The sequence below is a fragment of the Lates calcarifer genome, linkage group LG15 (genome assembly GCF_001640805.2).
Source record: "Lates calcarifer isolate ASB-BC8 linkage group LG15, TLL_Latcal_v3, whole genome shotgun sequence".
Taxonomy (NCBI): domain Eukaryota; kingdom Metazoa; phylum Chordata; class Actinopteri; family Centropomidae; genus Lates; species Lates calcarifer.
In genome coordinates this window covers 20,618,470-20,639,973 of record NC_066847.1, presented here as the reverse complement: position 1 = coordinate 20,639,973, position 21,504 = coordinate 20,618,470, and the positions used below count along the sequence as shown (strand labels likewise).

At 40.1% G+C, this 21,504-nt stretch overlaps 2 protein-coding genes and 1 long non-coding RNA gene across 3 annotated transcripts in view; all 3 read right to left on the bottom strand.

The window, feature by feature from the left end:
* Window positions 1-2,870: 2,870 nt before the first annotated feature.
* On the bottom strand, window positions 2,871-7,590 carry LOC108892373 (leucine rich adaptor protein 1-like). Its single transcript, XM_018689871.2, has 2 exons — window positions 7,108-7,590; window positions 2,871-4,343 (listed from the first exon to the last, which is right to left on the bottom strand). Exons 1-2 carry the CDS (start codon window positions 7,324-7,326, stop codon window positions 3,954-3,956), a joined length of 609 nt encoding a protein of 202 aa, XP_018545387.1. The 5' UTR covers window positions 7,327-7,590; the 3' UTR covers window positions 2,871-3,953.
* A 332-nt stretch (window positions 7,591-7,922) lies between these two features.
* Window positions 7,923-13,205, bottom strand: LOC108892363 (5,6-dihydroxyindole-2-carboxylic acid oxidase). The gene is made up of 7 exons (XM_018689863.2): window positions 12,529-13,205; window positions 11,812-12,134; window positions 10,306-10,510; window positions 10,045-10,212; window positions 9,776-9,955; window positions 9,499-9,645; window positions 7,923-9,380 (listed from the first exon to the last, which is right to left on the bottom strand). The coding sequence occupies exons 1-7, from the start codon at window positions 12,884-12,886 to the stop codon at window positions 9,193-9,195; spliced, it is 1,569 nt and encodes a 522-aa protein (XP_018545379.1). The 5' UTR covers window positions 12,887-13,205; the 3' UTR covers window positions 7,923-9,192.
* A 907-nt stretch (window positions 13,206-14,112) lies between these two features.
* The window catches only part of LOC108892585 (uncharacterized), a 126,175-nt gene continuing 118,783 nt past the window's right edge, over window positions 14,113-21,504 (bottom strand). Inside the window, exon 5 of the long non-coding RNA XR_001962488.2 lies at window positions 14,113-14,558. This is a non-coding gene — a long non-coding RNA (uncharacterized LOC108892585). The remainder of the gene's footprint in view (window positions 14,559-21,504) is intronic.

The following is a 21,504-nucleotide window of genomic DNA, read 5'->3' as shown; positions in this document are numbered from 1 at the left end:
ACAGCCATTGTTAAAGTCTAATATTTGCACTGACGGAAATAGTGTCCTGTGTCCTCTGTTGTGGTTAAATACAGTGGTTCCCAAGAGCAGCAGGTTTCATGAGGCTCTTTAGGAGTGATTCACAGTTCGACAGCTTGGCAGAAGACCAGCTGAGAGCTCCTTCAAGACATATCCCCCCCAAAACCCCAAAACGAGGCAGACGTATATGACATCCATATATGACTTCCAATAATCTAATCAAAATGAAGTATTGCTTGGTCTGAAGTTGAGCACTATCATTGCACTGGCAGTGCAGAAAATCTAATGTGAAGCACAACATTAGGTTTGTGGCTAACCTTGGCATTCATTAAGTATTTTTCCTAGACGAAACGAGATATTCATGCTATGGGACAGGCCTTATTAAGTTTTCCGCAGCTTCATAAATCTCCCAATGTGGAGCTCTTCGTGTCTGGGAATGTAATAAGGCTGACACAGTGGATCTAATGTGCTACATCCATCACAAGTATTAGCATGACTGCATAGCACACAGCGCCATAACAAACATTCATTCTTAAGTTGATCATGTTATGCACAAAACTTACATTCACTTCAATAATAACAATAATGTTTATAGAGCTCCCCAGTCTATTTGAAGTTGTTAGAACAGAACTGTGGAACAAAACACAGGCCCACAAAGAGAAAACCTAATTAAACCAGAATAAAGTTACTTGACAATTGTGTTTATTTACTCTGTATCAGTGGCTTCCTGTCTGAAGGGTCCTCTCTGTCTCTGGTTCTTTTGATCCCCCCTCTAAAAACTACTCCAGTAGCCCATATCCAGTATCCTCATTTGGTAGCATGGTGACAGTTCCCAGATACCAGACAGTATTGGCTTCCCTTCATCTTGTGGCACGGGGCCCAACTCCAGTGTCTAATTTGCTAATAGATCCCTGCTGGAAGCTGCTGTCTTGACTGTATGCAAGTATAATTGTTTGTGCTCAAATGAAGTAAGTGAGGACTAACTAAGGAAATGAATAAATCATTACTTTACACTCTGCTCCCAAACATGGGGGAATGCAGTTGATTTTCCTTTTGTTTGCTTTTCACAAAGTCTGGATGTCATTCACCCTCTGCACAGGGTAACTATAATTGCTGACAGAGGATTCGACAAACTTGGAGCAACTTTCCTTCTGCAATGTAAACTGATGGCAGGTTTTCTTTCCTATTCTCTAAAAGAGCAATTATTTGGTAACATGTCCTTAGTACTTGCTTAGAATAAAGAAAAACATAAATTTAAGCTTGTGCTGGAACAAAAGGAAAAAAAAATCAATTCCCATTTTTTCAAACTTTACTGGATGGTTTGGTGAAAGACAGCACTTGTCTTCAGCACAAAGGCTGTGTCAACTGGTTCTCCCTTTCATGTAGGAAATGTACACTTACAGGAAAAGGCAACTTCTGTTCATGTGTGGTGTTCCATGTAGCTCTCAGGAATTTCAACTCAGGCCTATTACAACATAAACTTGAAGAACCTGTTCTGTATGTCCAATTATTTCAAGGCCACTAGCTCTAGTCTCAACATTTTACCCTAAGGGATATTAGCTATCAGTCTGACAAGACATGGTTACATTTGTTAAGACATGAAATTTAGACAAGCTGGGAGAACTTTTCTGTGTTTTAATTGAATTGCTGACAAGCAGGTCATGGTGCCATTCACAAGGCTCTTTGGTTTAGTGGCCTTAGTCTGGTTCAGCTTGACAGGAAGCTTAAGCTTGCCAAATTCTCTGGGAGGTAGAGATAAGGAAAGGCAGCATAAAACCAAATAAAGCTGCTTTGCACTTGGAGTGAAACAAAGTTACAAGTATGCTTAATGTGTCTGGGTAAAGTGATTATATCTGTCTGCAACTAGTATAACACTAAACGTGTCCTTTGTGTCCAATCTTATTACTTTGTGCTTTTCATAAAATACAAGAAAATTGTCATACATTCAGAAAACAACCACAAAACCCTTTATCCACAATTTTCTCAATTTGTGCTACTTCCAAATAAGATGAGAACCTAACATGGGACACCACAGTGGACAAAGTAAATATCTGACGACTAATCCAACAAGGCAGCACTTCCAAAGCCAAATCCTGATGTCAGATCCCAGTATGAGAACTAGTGAAGTACTGGGCGCCATGGCCTTTCATTCATTTGCAAGCCAAAGGGACCATGGTTCTCATCTTTCCAGTAATGACTTTCCCTGCATTCCCTGTCTGGAACTTCAATTATCACATGAAAGATAAGAAGTGAGAGAGAGATACATAAAAATGAAAATAACATTACAAACCATCAAATATTCTAGATGGCTGGCATTTCAGTTTAGAGTCTCATTCCCAAGTGGTGTTATTTTAAAAATGATTCAGTTCAAGCATTGCACAGATGATAGATTCTCATCATGAGCTTGTGGTAACATGATTCCCCATCTGTGATAACACTTGCAATGCCATCCTAAATATTCTCCCAAATGGCCTTCCTCTATTAACAGCTTGGTAATTTCAAAGGGCACAAATAGGCAGCCATTTGCCAAATTTAGACCCGTCTTCCTGGTTTTGTGTATTATCATAGGAACGTGACATGGAGTGACAAAGTGAATTAACGAGGGTCATTTTCCACGCCACATTACACAGGGCTCCACAAAGTCCGACTTCATTACTCAGAGATTATTCTCGATTTAAATTCACCAAAAAGGGAAAGCACCATAATGTTCACTTTCCATCTCATTAAGATTCCATAACGAGGTCAGTGAACTGTTTTTTGTTTCTGAAAATTGACACGTACCAAACAGTTCAGAGCATGTGTCAGTGTTTCTTTGCATTTACAGTAAAACTTAACACAAATTGAGCCAGAGGAAAATTACAATATATTATTTCATTTCCACAACAAAATTAGCAGTAATTATTATAACAACTATAAAAAGCAGGCCACACAAAACACGAATGTCGAACAAATCAACAAGTTTAAAACTAAAACAATACATTTATGCACAGCAATGTGTAGCTCTCATTAAAACCCACAAAGCAAACATGTGTTTCACTTATGTGCACCATCAACACATCCCCCATCTGGTCTTAACAGGGTTTCGCCTTAGGCCTGAACTATCTATGAGACAATCAAATTGCTTTGGTTTTCAGACAAGCATCTGGGCTTTCAATGTGCAACTAATCTCTTGTGTGTAAGACTTACTGTTGTAAATTCTACAGTTGCTGAGTGGGATTTAGCTTAGGAACTCGCATCAGTCAAAACATTTTAAGCAAAAAATAATGTAAAGCTCAGCATATACAGTAGGTGGTGCTCAAAATTTGGCATGGGAGCAAATTGCACTTAACACTTAAACTAACCTCTTTGCCACTTTAAGAAGTTTAGGCTCTTGATTCACACAGCATGAAATGTCCAATTTTCCAAATGACTACTAAATCCTAATCTACTTCTTTACTTAGATCAGCTGATTGTGGTCAACCTACCACAAAAAGTCCAAGTTGAATGTTCCACAGATGAAGAAGGAAACTGCTGGAGTCACTGCTTTAATACACACTCTCGTCAGTAAATTTAGTCTAAGACATAAAAAAGAAACTGCTGAGGTATTGGATAACTTTCGGCCGTTCTGAATAATAAAGCACCTTTTTAGTTGAGTTAATCTGCATTATAAAAAATTAAGACATATGGAATTGTTACAGTGTCTTCATTTGTATTTGGAGTGACATTAAGTGGCAATGGTTTGATGAGGTGTATCAAATCCATAACATAAGGAAATTGGTTTCAATGGAAAAAGGTAACAGGACTTATTTAATTAAGTTATAATGAGAAAAATGTGAAACGTGGGAAAAATAACCTGACAGTTGTATCCATTTGTCAAAGTAAAGAACACATTTTAAATTTTTTCTTTACAATATATCTCAGTAGTCTCTGTAACCACTGTGTTTAGCTTATCATCATTATCCAAAGCAGTAGTATTCATCTGTTTCCACCCTGAGTTTCAGTGGTGATTTGCTAAAAGAGTCACTGTCAATCACAGTTTTATCCACAAAACAATCAAGGTCAGTAGGTGATGGGTCATCTGGGAGGTCTTCTGCTAGAGTGTCCAGGTAACTGCCGACCGACAGGCCGTCTAGGCCGTCACTGTTGGCATCATTCAAGCTGTTGAAGCTACCTCGCAGTGAGGTACCATCCTGGCTGTCTGATAGGCTGTACAAGCTGCCTGTCAAGCTGCCATCTTGGCTGGCAACACCTCCTTTGTCTTCTATCATCCAACGGATGGATTCAATGCCCTCGTTGATTGACATGAGCTCCTGCATCAGCTTTGCATCAATGGCTCGCAGATGTGCCTGTCAGTTGGAATAAAAACATCCTGGTCAGGTCATGGTAGTTAAGGAGGAGCAACATTCAAAGACTTTTTGGGTTAAATCCACTAATTTGCTTTATTGTTAAGAATTAGATAGCATGATTGAAACCATTCTCATATCTGACCAATAAATATATGACTAACAACAAGCAATTGGTTATCTTATCTTAGCATGAATTCTTCCAACAGCTAGCATGGCTCTGTCAAAAGGTAAAATGTGCCAATTAGCACATCTGAGGCTCAATATGTAACACAGACAAATATTTGAGGTTTTTCAGAGGGTTATAAACCATATCATAAATAGTTAAGCTAAGCCTCTTCTGTTAGCTGCAATCTCATATTATATATAACAAATAGAAATGGTATTAACCCTCTTATCAGATTCTCACGAAGTGTATTTACCAAAATGACAAAACTATTCCTTTCAGCTACTGCATGAAACAGTATGCCCTCAGAAATAGAAGTGAACAGAATGCAAAACAAGTACTATCTCCATTGTTAACCATTGTCAGCAGTGAGGATCAAAGTGCATTTCTAGACCCCGGAAAAAGCAGTTGAGTTGACTGCTCACACCATGTGGTGCATTTAGTAGCTGTTCTGGAGCCTCTGATTGTATCACCTGATTGTCATCAGCAAATGAAACATTAGCTTTTAAGCAATCGTGGGTGGGAAGTCCTTAAAATGATCCTGTTAAAAAAGAGGAAATTTAAACACTCAATTCCACCCATCTACTAATGAAAACCATGTGATGTGACTGAAAGCTTTACAGGAGCTTCTAAATGGACCTTGTGGTGAGATTCTTTTCCTCGACTACAACAGTGAGCTAAGCTGCCATGGATGGAACACTATGTGCTATTTTGTTTAAACTATCAGGCTTTGTTATAAACAAAGACACTTAACTATGTGGCACCGGAAAAAGGACTTGTAATACTCATGTTACTGCACAGTCAGGAAACACTTTTCATCTGTGAGTATGACCGTCAATTTAACTCCCTGCCATGACAATCCATGCCATTGATTATGGTTGGAAGTGGACAGCCTATGGAGTCATTCAAAGGGATTCCCCTGTCTCTACTGGGTGACAAACACCCAGTCAGAACAGCTGCTACATCCTGCCACACTGAAAATGCACTGAGGCAGATGAAGGCTGACAGGGCTGGTACAGTGTTCCAGATAGCTGGCTTGATACAACAGCCTTTCTTTGGAGTGGATTTGCAACCAGCCTTCATTTAGCTCGTACTGCTGCCAGTGTGTTTGTTTTGCGAGTACAACCACCCGCTTTATGCACACACACACATGGAAGTCGAACAGATGGAGTTATATTGAAATTTTTGCCCAAGCAGCTATCTCATGTTAATAAGATGGCACCAGTGGGTCGGTATTACAAAATAAGTTTAGGAAACACAATTAGCGCTGCATAGTTTGTCTGCACCAAATAATAACACTGAACCTACAATGTGTTTAATTTGTAGAATGAAATTAACAAGAGCTGGCCTCCAACTTTTCTGGGAACAGTACATTTCAGAGTTCATTTGTTCCTTTGATAGGCTATAGATTATCTCAGCCTCTCAAATAATGTAAAAACTAGCTGAGCACAATGCAGTTGCAAAGTGTGTGAATGTGCGTACCAGACTTGTGCACACCAAAACTGTGCAGTCTGATTGGATTAGTGTTTAAGCCGTGAAGGGGGCAACAAAAACAGAGAGGCCTGAGATGGCCCAAGTTCGAAATGAACTGTCTAACAATGACAGAATTACACTCAATTACTCTTTAAAAAGTCAATTAGTTTTCCCTCATTTCTGCACAATTAATCAGCTGTTGATAAATTCCACAAGTCATGTGGAAATAGAAATTATAGAGGTACAGGCTGTCACATTTGCAAAAACAAAATGAGCTAGTTGTACATCTGAACTGCTTTGTCACATCAACATAAAAATAAGCCTATCAACACAAAGTCTCTAGGTGATTGGTCAGTCTGCTGGCCACGATACAGTCCTACTACACTTGGCCCCACAAAACTCGGTCAACTTGGCCATCTGCTCACGAATCCTAATACCTTCCATGACCTTACTTAGAATGTGGCTCTGCTGTGACTCACACTCAAAGCCTCACTGTAACAAGCATGGCATTTGGAAATGATTTAATGGTAAATGTTAGCAGATAAAACCATGTAATCATGAAAAGGTAATTACACGGGCACAACTAGATTTCACAGAGTAGTTTGAACCAAAGGAGGGAGGTAATATTCCCTGGAGGTTGGGGGGGGGGGACATCAACAAAGGTCTGACTGGCTGCTGGGTGCAGGTGTGAATGGCTCTCACCTACTGACCAGTTTCATGGTGCTTTTAAAGACAATTGAGGCACAACACCCATCACTGGAACTTTGCATTTTAACGACCACATGTGGATATGCAGACCTGTTTTGCATCCTGCATAGGCATTTCCTGTGAGCCCAGACTGAGATGCTAACAAAATGTAATACAGCGGAGAAAACTGAACATGAAACTATGTGAAATAACCTAGGCGATAGCATATGTAGGCTTTGCAGTCATGTAGGTATTTTTTTTAACATCTGTTGATAAATAAGTAGCTTTAGTAAAATGACCTAGCTTGTAATAGTAATAAGCTGTAATAAGTTGGTAAACTTCCTGAGTGGCGTATGCCATATGATTTGTAGCGTTTATGGCTATTTAAAAAAATAGTACAGTCCAGTTAAGTTAAACAGGATGCACACAAGGAAAACTTACCATTTCTTGCTTCAGAAACAGCATTTTGCTCTCCAGTCTTTTCAAATCCGCAGAATTAGCACAAAACTTGCAGTTCACTAATTGCGGCGCCGCAGACTTCTCGTGCTTGTCGTGATGTTTTCCACCAACAAGAGAACGAATGAGACTATCTGGCACTTTTCGGCCCAATTTTGTCTCTATATCCTTCAGCTCAGGCAAAACGGTGTTGTCCTCGTCCATTATAGACTAGTCTTAAAGATTACACTGTTGCACTGTATTGTTTGGAACCGGCAGAAGAGCAAAATTACAGAGTTGCGACCTCAGAGATATCCCCGGTGATTGGCTTGGGAAGACGCGCGCGGGCTGTGTCCACAGAGTTGATTCAAAGTGGCAAGAAGTCGCAACAAGCGCGTGCTCCTCACAACTTTATTCAACTAACGCTCAGAACGAAGCACCGAGCCAAAACACTTTACACCGACAGACCTCCCCACAGAAACGTCTGACCAGTAGCGAGAGAGCTTAATGACAACGTGCTCTCGGTAGACCCTCCCACAAGGCAGCTTCCTCTGAAACCAGACACCAGACAGGTGAGGTGTTGTGAAAAAAATTATACACAAGGGATTTTTTTTCAGGGTTCACAAATTTGGAGTATTGGGGGACCAGGCAAAAAGCTGGACCTAAAGCCGGGGTGAGCACTACAGGCTGTTTATACATGTGTGTGTGCAAGGATATTTACAAATGCAAGTGGAATGAAACACATATATAAGATCTAAGCAGCTGCTTCATAATTAGCACTAAATTATGTCAAGTATGTTGACATTAGTTGGGTACATAAACATATTTTAGTGTATTTATTTTAACCATAGGAATGTCAGTGCAAAGTGTAACACAATCATTATGTGTAGGCATTAGACTGAATCATTTAAATAATTTGGCATGCATCCAGATCCAGTAACAATTTAGCAAAAGTAGAAATGCAAAAACAGAAAAGCATTAATGACCTTATCATACAAATTTAGTTAAATAAAGACAGAATACAAGCTGCATATCCTGTGAGTACACAGTTCAGTAAGGTCTCAGGATCACAACCTGTTGACTCTCTGCATTTCCCAACATTTCTTCTCAGTCATCACCCCCTTTTTTAGAATTTACTTTGTAAATTACCTTCATTCATTATTAACAACATTACAGGTCACATGGATCACTTTTTCTTAAAACATCATAAAAAAATACAAAGCATATATCTCTTAATAAGCACTGTACTGGCAGTTTGAGAGATTGAACTACTGCACCCTCTTGTGGGTACTGTGGCTATTACATTGGCAGTGCATTGTGCACTTAAAATTGTCAATCCACTTGCCCCACTTGCTTCATTGTTATACATCTAAACTAAACTACTGTGACTGTGAAATCAGATAAACATAGGAGGAGCTATAGTCTACAAACATGGTAAAACTTTTAGATGTTTATGTTTAAATTATGTTGCATGTATTACTCTTGTATTACCCTTTCCATTACTTTAAATGTGTTTGAAAAAAGCACAAAATTCTTAATCACTTATCAGAATAAGCATTCTTTACACCTGATCACCCTCAAAGTGAACCATCAAACACTTACCTTCACAGGGCCCTACATAGACATGCTGATACTTAGATACGTTTTAAAAGCCTGACTAGAATCAGAGTTGAGCACCATCTAGTGGCACTGCTATCACACCAACATTTCATTTGTTCATGTTCACTTTATTTGAACTTATTTTCTGTTTGCAAATTTTCCAGAAATCAGAAAATTGCAAAGAGACAACCTCTGCTATTTTTTGCAAAGCCATACCCTTAAAGACAACTGCATGTATTTTTACCTTTCCATTATATAATCTGATGCTAAATGAGTGACTTATGTTCATAAGGGAAATGTGAAAGTAAACTATTTGCATCTGCACTGTTTGTAAAGAAAATAAACTATACCAATTTTTGATACAGGGATAAATATGACTCTCAAGAATCCCCATGTTTCCTGGTGAGAACAGATTCAGACAGATTCAGCTGTGCCATCACAAAAGTAAAGAGAGGAGGCACATGAGTGAGGCTCATGTTGAAACAAGAGATCTTAGACAACAGATTGGCTTTTGTCATCGTCGTACCGCTGGTACTGATCCCCGAGCAGAGGCTGATGACCCTCCATCTTGTAAGACCTGGCACGCACGGCACATGTTGTGGCGGCAAAAATGACTGCAACAATCACAAGGGCAGCAACTATTGCCATGGTGATGATTTCAGTCAGAGTGAAAGCTTGACCTAGAAAAGTTGAAGTAGATGATTAATACCCTTGCAGTCTACACTTAAGGCACACTCTAAGGCAGGAAACCAGACCTGTGAAAATGTGATGGTACTATAGATAATCCAAAACGCATACCTGGCCATTCAGCTTCATAAGAATAACCAAGATTTTCAGGGGCAGTCACGAACATTTCAGCGTTAGTCACTGGAGGCCAGAAAGGCACCATGTTGTAGCCCCTGTTGTGACCAATGGGGGCATTTTCTTCAGGATACACCGCCGAACCTGTCAAGAAATGCTTCAAGTTAGCCTACAAGTTAATCATTCTCACAGTAAAATAGTAAAAACTGCAGATATTCCAAAGAAAAGAACAAGAACATGTGGCTTTTAAACCAGATTCTGTTGATAAAAACACCTGGACTGTGTCTCCTCAACCATTCATCAAAGATGGCGTCAGTGTAGGTGTGGAGTAGGACGAAGATGGGGTCATTGGGTGAAAGGTGGGTCTGCCCTCCTGTTCCGTTTAGGAACAGATGGGCCAGGTTGTGGAGGCTCCTAACCACAGGGTCATAGTTTCCCTGGGGGGCACTGTAGCCTGCCAGAGCAACATGAAAATGTATAAGAAAATGCAGAAATATTGTATGAGACATGGACAGTGGAAGAAATATCTTCATCATCACTCACCTTCAACTGTGTTTCTGAAGCTTTCGGAGGACGTGGAGTAGTATGGTGGTGTGTCAAAGGTGTTAACCTGCAGACAGTCTGCCACATCCTGGGGCTCTGGGAGACGCTGGACCATTGGCCTGTTGACATTTCCTGCCGGGTTCCTCCTTATGGGAGACGTTTCGGTGCCTGGAGAGAGGATGGGAATAGGAACCAGATAAGATAGTAGGAGAATAATGAGGATCACTGTAACATCACATGGTAAAAGAACACTAGTCTTACTGTTGCAGATGGTTCCCAGTGTGTCATAGTCCTCCACACTCTCACAGATGACCCTCCACTGTGAGAAGATGGAGTTGGCACTGAGGGAATTCATGTCAAAACTGCTCCTGGCTCCCATCAGGTCATCTGTGCAAATGTCACATGTGCTTCCGCCAATGGCAAAGTTCCAGTAGGGCAGGGCGAAAGAGGGGTCTTGCAGCATATCCTAGTTGTTAGATATAAATAAATGAGAGGGTGGCTATGCCAGTGCTTGTGGATGTGAAGATCAGGGCAGGGAACCAGAACCTACCACCGAGGTTTTAAAGTTTGCTGGAGGCTTTATAGTGCTGATATCAATATATTCCAGTCCCCTTTGTGGGTAGTGTCCAAGTATCAAGTGTCATTTAGTAATGATGTCATAGGGTAGTTATGTTATTTACACATTGCGATTTTCTGTTAGGACCGTCTATAACAACAGCTGCTCACCGTGCATTAATAAGTCTGCAGTAAATGAAGATAGACTCTTCAAGAGCCTTTGTGGAAACTTTAAATGCAATAGTTTGAAGACAAAAACACAATGTGTGAACCAGGGGGCACAAAACAGATTAGCGTAAAGTCATGATGGATTAAGGAAAAGGGCAACTTTCTGGAAAGAAAATACTTTTTAGAAGCTTAAATGTGATGCTCACCCACAACTTTTTTTGATGACTGCCTGACACAAAAACTCACAATTTGAGATATATACAACACATATATGTTAAATTATGAATGTGCCAACACAGCATTTCTGAGTAAAATTATTCATAAAGCTAAAGAGAACATTGGCTTTTTTCTCACCTGTGAATGAGTTACTATTTTCCTTTGCAAAATCATCACGAAGTTACCAAATCCCATCCTGAAATTCTACAATTTTAGATCTGAAAAGCAATAATGGATCCTAACTACTGCTCAAAGAGTGAGCTGTTAAGCTGAAGCCAGATATTTTTCCTGACCAGCTTCTGAGCAAAAATGATCCACCACATTATTAAAATACAGGCCTCTAACCAGATAGGATTTAACTGTGACAGGACAAGGAACTGAAACATTTCTAACCATCTTAGTTGCTAAAGTTCATCCTTATCATGACTTGAAAATGAGGGCTCTTCCTCAAGCTGTGCTGTGTCAGTGTGTTTATTCAACAGAGCAGAAAAAGAATACTGTTGCACTGTTGGATGGTGGCTGATCAAATCGAATCTGTGCCCTTAAAACGCTTAAAATCCTATTTGTGCGGCACTGGCGTGTTAAGGCATGAAACTATGGCGTCAATTATAATTTCCACGCCAATTCAGTTGTGTGGAAACGCATTACACAAAAATAAGAAGGGGAAACGACAACTGTGCTGGAATAGGCCATTAGTCTGTGGTTTATCGGTGAATTGAAATGTGGATAAACTCAGGCAACCACAAACAAAATCAGTTTGATTATTTTCTTAGATATGAGAACAACAGTGTATGCAATTATAGCGCTAGTCTTTATGCAATATCTCACCTGCATGTCTCTCTCCAGCTGCAGCAGGTGGTACCTGTGCCAGGTGACAAAACCGGGCCCCTCGTGCGAGAAGTCCACTCCCCCGAAGCTGGCCTGTCCCGGGCCCAGGAACGTCTTTCCTACAGAGTAGTAGTGGGACCACACGAAGTAATTGTAGATGGTGATGTTCTCGAACTGCATGGTGTTCCCGTCGGGCCCGAAAATTTCCGGGTAGCGCCGCGTGGTGATCACCAGGTCCGGGTGCACCGTGCGCTTGGCCTGGTCCAGAGCGTTCACGAAGGCACGCTTCTCGTCCGCGCTGAGCTGCATCACGTTTCTCCTCACTGGGGAGGGGATTATAGTAGAGGGAAGGTGGATTAACTCAGTCATGCGTTAATTGAGGATCGGTTGTTAATGGGCGAGAAAAGAAGTACAGGAAATGTGCGAAACAGGCAGTTTAGATCATTTAATTCTGCAATCAAATGACTCTCTTTAAGTTTCTGGGTTGCAAGTATTTCTAATCTGTCTTTGACGGATCGAAACAGAAAGCCTAGATCAACAAGAGGACCAAAACCAGCTAATCTGGCTCGATGTGGTGTTCTGAACTGCTGAAGTGCCTCTAGGCAAAGGCAGTAGATATCTACCAACTGATGATTTGCTAGCTGACTTCATGGCTTTTCTAGAAGAGTCTAATTAAATAATCTAAAACACTGTTAATTAAAAAGGTTTCCCACTTACCAACAGAGACCCGCTGGTCACAGTTGGCCCCCGTCCATCCGTGTCTGCAGCGGCCGCAGTTATACCCGCTGAAGTTCCCGTTGCATTGACAGGTGCGGTTGAAGAAACGGATGGGCCATCGTTCCCGATCGTCCCGTCCGTCGTGGGGGTACTGAGGCCCGTGAGGCCGCGCGTCAACCGCGATGGACACGCACTGTCCGCGGCCCGAGCTGGAGCCACACGGGTCATTGTCGAGACCAGAGGGCGACGGACAGCACTGCCCGCTCCTGAGTCCCTCGGGTGTCACACACTCTCTGGGGAACTGGGCGCTCACGACCGCGGCGCCCGCGAGCACCAAAAAGCAGCACCACCGCCACATTATCCGAAAGATGCTGCCAAACTTTTACGCACGGCTGAGGCTGATTTAGAGTCAGTTGTAGCGACTGGATATGTATCTGCACTTCAGGCAACCCTTTATCCAAAATGAACTCGCATCACCTCAACACTTCTATAATTACTTTCTCTGTCAACTGTGTTTAAAACCTCCCTTCCTATGCGCCCAGGCCCCTGCTTCTATTTCCACCAAAAGCAGCGAACCGTGGACCTTAAATACCGGATTAGCGCATGACTACCCGGATTCTCTGACTCCCGCGTGATCCCATCACATAACATCATATTTCCTACTGGGGATGGAGGGAAAAAGAAGGTAGTGCGATCCGGTCATGCACTCTATTATTCTTCTAAAGACTCACTGGACTTCTGCAGTTTCTTAAATCAGCCCAACATTAAATATCAGAAAGTCTTATTAATTACAGAATTGTTTCAGATTAAACCACAAATTATGATGAATGAGAACACTTACCCATAAACTTTAATGCTTGTCCATGGACTGTAACGTTTCAACACGGCTTTATGAGCACTGTATGAAAATTAATTTGTTGTGAAGCTGCAGCCTTTTACAAATGTAGCCCCTGGCACACAAATACAAGTTTGTGGAATTAAAACAATCAACTGCGGCAAGCACACTCAGAAATACAATATGGGTCTTGTTTACATTCTCTACTATTGCACTTGTAAATGCTCACTTGTGTCTATTACGGAAAATCTAACAGAAAGGCACCCAGCAAACCAAAATGTGGTATTTCAAATACCACACATTTTGTCCCTATAGACCAGAATCTTATCAGGAATGAACTTCAAAGTTTCATGTGTTTGTTAAAGTGATCATATTTCAGGTCATTTGACTTCTCAGGAAGGCCCTGGCATGATCATGTGAGATGTGGAGGCATGATTGGCATTTATTCCACAAAAAGTAGTCTTCTTTACTATGGCTTGCAGCAAAGAAAGTTTGTAGGACGATGGGTTTTGAACTGGCCTTTTGTCCTTTTGATTTACAATGTGCAGTCCCTGGAGGCTTCCCGCTGTGTCTTTACAAAATGACATTGAACTGAAGTCATTTGAGTCCGCTTACAATGGTGAGAACTATAGCAGACACGAGGCAGTTATGTTTGTTTGGTTTTCAGGTACTTTCAGAGTCCAAGTGAGAGATATAAGAGTACTACACGGATGTTAATGTGAACGCTCTGAACCAGGTGGAAACGGGCAATTATGAAAACTCAGATATGACATGAAAGCAGCTTAACACCCTGTGTACCTGTATCTTTCAAATGCCACTCATCCAAACGCTAACACAGGCTTTCTGTTATGAATTTTTAATCCAAGCTCAAGCTAAGACAACCCTGATGATGTCATTAGGGTTATTTACTCAGACTTGATATAAGCCTCCCCGGAGGCCAAATCATTCATCATTTGGTTTTTCTATGCTTAGTAGTACTGTTCCTGACTGGTAAACTGATCTCCACATGTAAAATTTTGTGGTGAGCTCCTTTAGAGTATCAGTAAAAATAACACCTCACCAGAAGCTAATTTCAAGCATACCTTTTTATGCGCTGTCTGTAGAACATTCATTTGAATTCTCCCTCTGATCAACCCTCCAGCGTCTGCACTGTTTGTTTACTTGCTTCACGGTTCTGCCAGGTGAAGGAGTCAGGCTGAAAACAGAAAAACCTTTGATTAGTTTAAATTAGTTGATGATACCAGTGGCAAAATCTTGATTATTTTGGTCTGCTGCTATTATAACCCTGAGGCAGTTTTGTGATAAGGAAAATGACTGGCTGTTATTGTTGACAAAACCTACAGCGATAGCCCAAAGGAATTACAATCTAGGGCAGGATCAGTGAGGCAGGTTCTTTCTAAAACATCCAGAGTCTTACATTCTTCCTACAATTCACTGCAAACTTTACACTGGGATACAGAAAGGGCACTGGATAGTGTGAACAGTAGTTTTTAAAAATTAATTCTCAGACATTATTTGAGAAAAACTACAACATGTAAATCAGATATCTTATCCTCAAGGGGATAAACACCCACTAATAAGCTGGCAGACATTTCATGAATTCACTCAACAAATGAAGGTGATGCGGGGATCTTTCAGGAAAGGAAAAACAAATCAGTGTCAGTTTTTTAGCTTTAAATTACTGTTTTCACTTCAAAGACCAGGAATATCAGCAAGAATGAAGCAGCAGATAAGCAGTGTTCCTGAAAACAACAAAACAGCCACTAAGGCAGTTCTATTAGCAGTTAAATAGCCCTATTAGATGGAAGTCCTGCTGAATACAAACATTAGGGGGAAATAACTAGTACATCTACTTCAGTACAATTTTAAAGGTAATTGTACTTGACATGAGAGCATCCATTTTATGCTACTTTACACTTCTACTGGAGAGGTAAATATTGTGCTTTGACAGCCGGGTTTAAAAACAGGAATAATCTCTAACAATGAATTCTTAACGATTACACCCGTGCTTTCCAACGTGGCATGTGACCACTTTCAAAAATGAAGTGACTGTTTAAGGCCTCTTGTCACGTTTCAGATGTCTATGAATTTAGAGTGAGTTTCCTTCTGTGATGGTTTGATTAAAATAACTGTTCAAGGCCCAAAGAGGTAAAAGTATTGAATATTCTGTGAGGAGGTACTATCTCCATCAACACTATTTGCTAAACCCTTTTGTTAAGAGTGTTGGACATTCCCTCAGATTTATATTTATCAATTTATGTTAAAACTCTACACTAAATGGAGGAAACAAAGACAGAATTGAATTGTCAATGTTAGAATGAAGTTTATTTCTTAAGATAAATGCATGTGAAGCAGTAACCTGTCAGCTTGAGTCCTTTATGGAAGCCATCTCATGGTGGTGCTTAAGAGAAGGCACACCTCAACAGTGGCCATTTTATGGGGAGCAAGAGTAGGTGGGTTCTCAGATTTGATTGGATAATAGTTTGGGGGGTAAAATGACAGCCAATTAAGGTAAATCCTGAATGATGTGTAAGTAATTTGTTTATTTTGAATGCACTGTATATGTGTTGACATATTGAGGAATGAGTTAAGGCCTTGCTGGAATGAATAAGCGCAAGAGAACTATATATATTCTTTCTAATTTTGTCCTAAAACTTTGACCTGATAGGGCAGCTTGAACTGTAAAGGCGGGATCTCATACTATATCTGAGTGGGATGGGAGCATGTTGACTGGTTTTGAGCACCATCAGAGCAGTTTTGAGTTAAGAACACCAAGTTTTCTCCCTGCAAAAAAAAAAAAAAAAAAAAAAAAAAAAAAAAAAAAAAAGAGAGAGAATACTAACTTATGTTTGTTTGAGGTTTGCTCTGGAATAAAAACATTTAGTTCTGGAACAAAATTGTCACTTCTCATGAACGTGATGAAACTGATGCAGCCAGTATTGTGCATGTAAACTGAGCAACAAATTGTCTAATTGTTCTCGTCATGCATATTAAAAAAAACATCATAACAATGCAGCACTTTTCTAAGAGGAGAAACATTGTCTTTCTTCAGTGTGACTCCATGCACTAAAAGGCAAATATTCTTATCCCAGTCACATGTGTTTCACATTGATTATCATAATTCCAGTAGGGATGTATCGTTTCATAATTGGGGCATGACGGCGGGGATTACACAAAGCTAAGCACTAAGCTCATTCTCATGAAGTGCGTCTGAAAATACAGCCACATTCCTTATGTATGTGCAGTTCCCATGTTCCCCTTGAGAACTAGTAGGAGGCCTATTTGCGTGTCAAGGTTATGACCATTTAAACATCATTTGTCTGGAGTTTGCTACATTTTTTTTAATGTCAAGATGAATACTGTAATAGTTATTTTGACCTTCCAGTCTTATACTGGCCCTAAATGAATTTTCAATGATTTATCATTATAATGGACTTGTGGGTATTTAATAATTCAAAGTGCTATTGACCTGAAAATGAACTGCTGTGTTTCTAAGGTCATTTCAGGACAGGAGGAGCCAAGCTATTTACTGATGGTCTTTTGATTAAGTCTGTAAGGAGCTTTTAATGTTTATCATCTCTCTGACAAACTTCTGTACAGCTCATTTTGGGTCATAAATGTGTCAAATGAGTGTATGAGAATATGATATAGAGCTAATAGAGATCCATTATGATTACACTTAAAATGGTGAGGCAGTAAAGTAGGTAGCTGTAATCCAAACTAATTTTCTTTGTTGCCATATCGGATAATTTAGTCTTTAAAAGCTAAGTTTGTCTAATTATCTTTAAATTCATTAGAGCAACAACTGTAAACACAAAATGTCACATGCTAATCTAATAGCTGAAATGAATATCAACATTCAAAAGGTGCACATATACAAACACAAATGCACACAAACAGTGTACACAAATAAGAAAATTCTGGCTCATCATCTACTGCGTTGTTCTGCCATGGGTGCTACACGTGTACACATCACCCCTATGAGTCCCGTGACCATCACTCAGCCGACCCCACTTTCATCCCTCCTCTGTCCCACCAGCCACCCTTCTGGTGGGTGCTCACGTCTGTGCATGTGTGTGAATAAACCTTGGGCAGGATAGAGGATCATGTGAGAAGATGTGACTCGAGCTTAATGGTAATCCTTGCCTTTGGTAAAAATGGCACAGTGGGAGTCATTAAGAGGGAGCTATATGAGCGGTTCATATGACTGTCTGCCTCTCTCTCTCTCTCTCTCTCTCTCTTTTCTCCCCTTCTCTGTCCTCCAAGACAAAGCCTGCTTGTCATTCTCTTTCTCTCTGACATCACAGGCTGTCTTCTTGCCAGTCACTTCATCTCAGCCTCTGCTTTTCCTCATGTTCATTTGCTGCTCTGTAAATGAGCGGAAAAATATTTCTCACAATCTGAAAGAATAAATCCCATGTGGACACACAGTTATAGCTTGAGGCATCTGTGGTATAAATAGAAGAGTCTACAGCTATGCTAGAAGCTGTCTTAGGCTGTAGTTCAGGCACCACTGTGCTTTGATGGTAACATCAGAATGCTAGCATGCTTGAAAATGTCAATTCTAACATGCTGATGTTTAGCATAATGTTCAGCATGTTCACCATCTTACTTTAGCATGCTAGCTCACTAGCAGAGAAGATAAGGCAGGCAGAAAATGATTCCTTATTAGTTTCTGATTAAGGTTGGGCTGCCATTTTATACTATGTTCCAAATAATCTAAGTGTAATTAGTCCATTATGAACAGAGCATAAAAAACAAAAGAATCATTCTGAAAAAAAAGTGATGTGAGTTTTACAGGAAATTTTACAGAAAGTTCACCATGTAATTGAACGGGTAGTGAATGGAGGATCTATCCTGTGGAACTGTCTACCTACAGAATGAAGCAGGCTCATGACCAAAGCCCTTGGGGTATAGGACTGGAGGACCGTGAGAGAGTGTGTGAGAGAGTGAGGGGTGGGGATGTAGGTTCTTATCTCTAGTTTTCTTGTTTCATTTCTTAATCTGTATCATAATTTGTATATACCTGCAGTTACAACTGAAAAACTCTCCTCTGGGCACAAAACAATGAAGAATGTGTATTTTATTTTTCCAGCCTGGTATCTCAAATGAAATACCAAAACTAATGCAAAGACCAATGATGTGTGATATAAATGCACTGTGGGTCTTTTACCTCATAGTGACAACATTTCTTACATACATTTACAATGGTCATGACCGATATATTTATGCTAAGGAGAAATCAATTTGGATCCTTGAATGGGTAAAACTATAAAAAAAACTATATTAAGGTTCACACTGTATCTGGTGGTGAAATAAAAAATAAGCTGGGGAATAAGGGAATCCATTTTTTGTTCCAAAAACATATAAGCCTATGTGCTGGGAGAGACAACAGAGACTTTTCAACAATGAAACAATCAATTCTCACAATGGAGTTTCCCTCTGTGATAAGCATATTAACAGTCACAAGCTTGAATTCCAACACAAATGAATTGTGCTCTGTAGCGGGGAAACAGCAGCTGTAAATGTGACCAGAATATCTAATAACCTGTTTGACTACAATTTAGAAAATTCTGAACAGTCAGGGACTAGAACAATGAGTAAAACTGTTATAAATTTAAATTAGTTTTTAACAAGCAAGCCTTTACTTTGCCTATAGTTCACCACACTGTAGGTGTAATACAGTATAATAACCAGCAGAGGACAGTGACATCTCATGTAAAGATCTGAACTGTGACAAGCATCCAACCTGTGTTTACAGCAGTTCTGGGTGGCATCCATCCACTGTACAAACTGCATATTATAGACACAAAATTACTCTTTTTTTAGTCTTAAACAACAGCTGTAAACAACCTTTATTCTGAAGAATTTCACTTCTAGATGAAAACTTTTCAATAAGTTTCTGAACTCATTGTTCTCAAAAATGTTGCAGTCCCAAATTAACAGGCAATATGATGGAAGCAAAATCTTTACAGTTACAGCGTTACAATCCCCATATCCACATTGCAAATGCCTAAACTTTTATACTGAAACACTGGAAGTGTGCAAAGGTTTTTGGTTAAAGATAAATATGTGGACGAAAGAAGAAGCAGGGGCGAGGTAAAAGTGCTTCTCCTATGAGCTAATTCAGAACTTTGAAGAACCATACTTCACATCAGTTTAGCAGAAATACAGAATAAGCATTTTATATGTGAGTCAGAGAGAACTTCATTTGTTCCGCCAGTGAACTTCTCAGAATGTAGTGCCAGCTCGAGGTAGACTGACACGCTGATGAATAGCAAGAGTTAGTCCCTCAAATGAAGGCCTCCGTGAATATCGAGATACTGTCTACTTAGCACATGCACCAGCACCTTAAATCTGCTGCTTTCCAATACCAAAGCACTTCAGGTGATTTACATAGCAATAATTTAAACAGCAGAGGTGCTGTGACCAGGCGTTAGCAATAAAACACAGAGATCTACCGCCCAGACTGCTGCTACCACTTGATTGCTTTTTAACAGTCATTAGTCTTGCGGGAGCCTCTTGAAAGGGCGTCATTTTTTGGTCAATCCTGTGCTTTACTTCACAGATTTTTTTTTACTGATGTATGAAAATGAGGGAGGATATTGACAGGTACTGTAAATGAGAGAAGTGAGGGTAATTCAGCAGAAGCTGGCTGTGTCACAGATCATCGCAGACAGCAGCGGTAATTAGTGAGGAACACTACTCTTGCTCCGGGATGTAGAAGGGAAACAGCTGGGTTGGAAGGTTGTACCAGCCTCGGCCAATTAAAATGCTGCCTAGAAGTGGATGATGACAGGGATGGAGGTTAAGACGGAGCCTGTTTGTTGTTACTGGAAAAACACAACACTTTTCAATGAAACTGTGCTGGGGAAGTCTTGAGTCAAATGTGATGAATAAACAGTATTTTTCCTCCTAAAGATGTAAAAAAATAAATAAATAAAATGGTGCAGAGATTGTTATTGCATTGCTGTAATCTTGGCCATACTTTGTTGTACTTATGTACTGGGATGGTTAGCTTTGTGACTAAAATGTATTGGCAGCACAAGAGAGGAACAAACTGGCCCAACACCTTACTAAAACTCTTTATGTTGGCTTTCCTTTCATTGTCACCAGTCTGTATTTTGTGGGGCAACACATTTCCTGGAAACTGTTTTGTTTATGGCCAATCTGGTAAATGGTACTTCATGACAAACTTATATAATCTCACAGTATGTATATCACCTGACATCATCATCACAAAAAAAATCTTGATTTTGATTGGCTGTAAGATGTGGATCAACTTTTAGTGACCAACCAGTACAGGGAACAATCATGGAAAATGTAGGTTATCAGGTGTTATTACATACTGCCCAACCCCAGTGTCTAATTTCATTAACAGGTCATCATTCTGGTAGATGACTTCCTTTTATAAAACACCCAATCCTGTCATCACCTTTTTCCATTTTCCTCCAAATTCTGCTTGATACCCTCATTAGGTGTCCCCTCACATGTTGCTTCCCAAGGCAGCTACCTAAAGCCCACAGTCTCTATGAAAAAAGGAGTGCGAAGAAAGAGATAGAAGATCAAGGGTGTTGGGTGAGGCTTTGTGAATTTCCAGATCTGGATCCTGCTGTGAATCTTTTGGATAGACGGCAATACTGGTGTGCACAATGTATGGACAATGTTCTTTGAAAGACCATTTCATACTTTCCTTCTTTGGCAAAGGGGAGATATTTCTTATAATGTGCAGTAGGTGCTGTATGTGTGGAGCAATTCACCTCAGTCTGTGGGCGGATGAGAGTCAGGCACTGATGTGGCAAGAGTCTTACAGAGATGGAAGCAAATCTCTTGTCAGGCTGAGGCATGCATGAACAATATAATAAAATTGAAATGAGCTCCTGACTCCTTCTCTACTGATTATAGTCATAGTTGAGGTCTGTACATCCCTATAAAGATGTTATATTCCCTTTGTTCCATGTCACGTGGGGTGATAAAAGTTTTGTGATTGATACCAACTTTTCACAAACTTATCCAAAATGCACTGGCAACATTCTCACACTGAATAAACTTTCACTCACAAGTAGGTGCTAGAGTTTTCCTAAAGGAAATTAATTCAGTAGAACTTCTAAATATAGACTTGCATTGATCTGTTGCTGCAA

Bases quoted from the DNA above. Each gene is read 5' to 3' on its own strand.
- LOC108892373 (XM_018689871.2), bottom strand. From the start codon at position 7,326: ATGGACGAGGACAACACCGTTTTGCCTGAGCTGAAGGATATAGAGACA. The intron at 4,344-7,107 runs GTAAGTTTTCCT...TCCAACTGACAG, and splicing joins TGTTTCTGAAGCAAGAAATG to GCACATCTGCGAGCCATTGA.
- LOC108892363 (XM_018689863.2), bottom strand. From the start codon at position 12,886: ATGTGGCGGTGGTGCTGCTTTTTGGTGCTCGCGGGCGCCGCGGTCGTG. The intron at 12,135-12,528 runs GTAAGTGGGAAA...TCCCCTCCCCAG, and splicing joins TGACCAGCGGGTCTCTGTTG to TGAGGAGAAACGTGATGCAG. The intron at 9,956-10,044 runs GTGAGTGATGAT...TTGCTCTGGCAG, and splicing joins CTTCAGAAACACAGTTGAAG to GCTACAGTGCCCCCCAGGGA.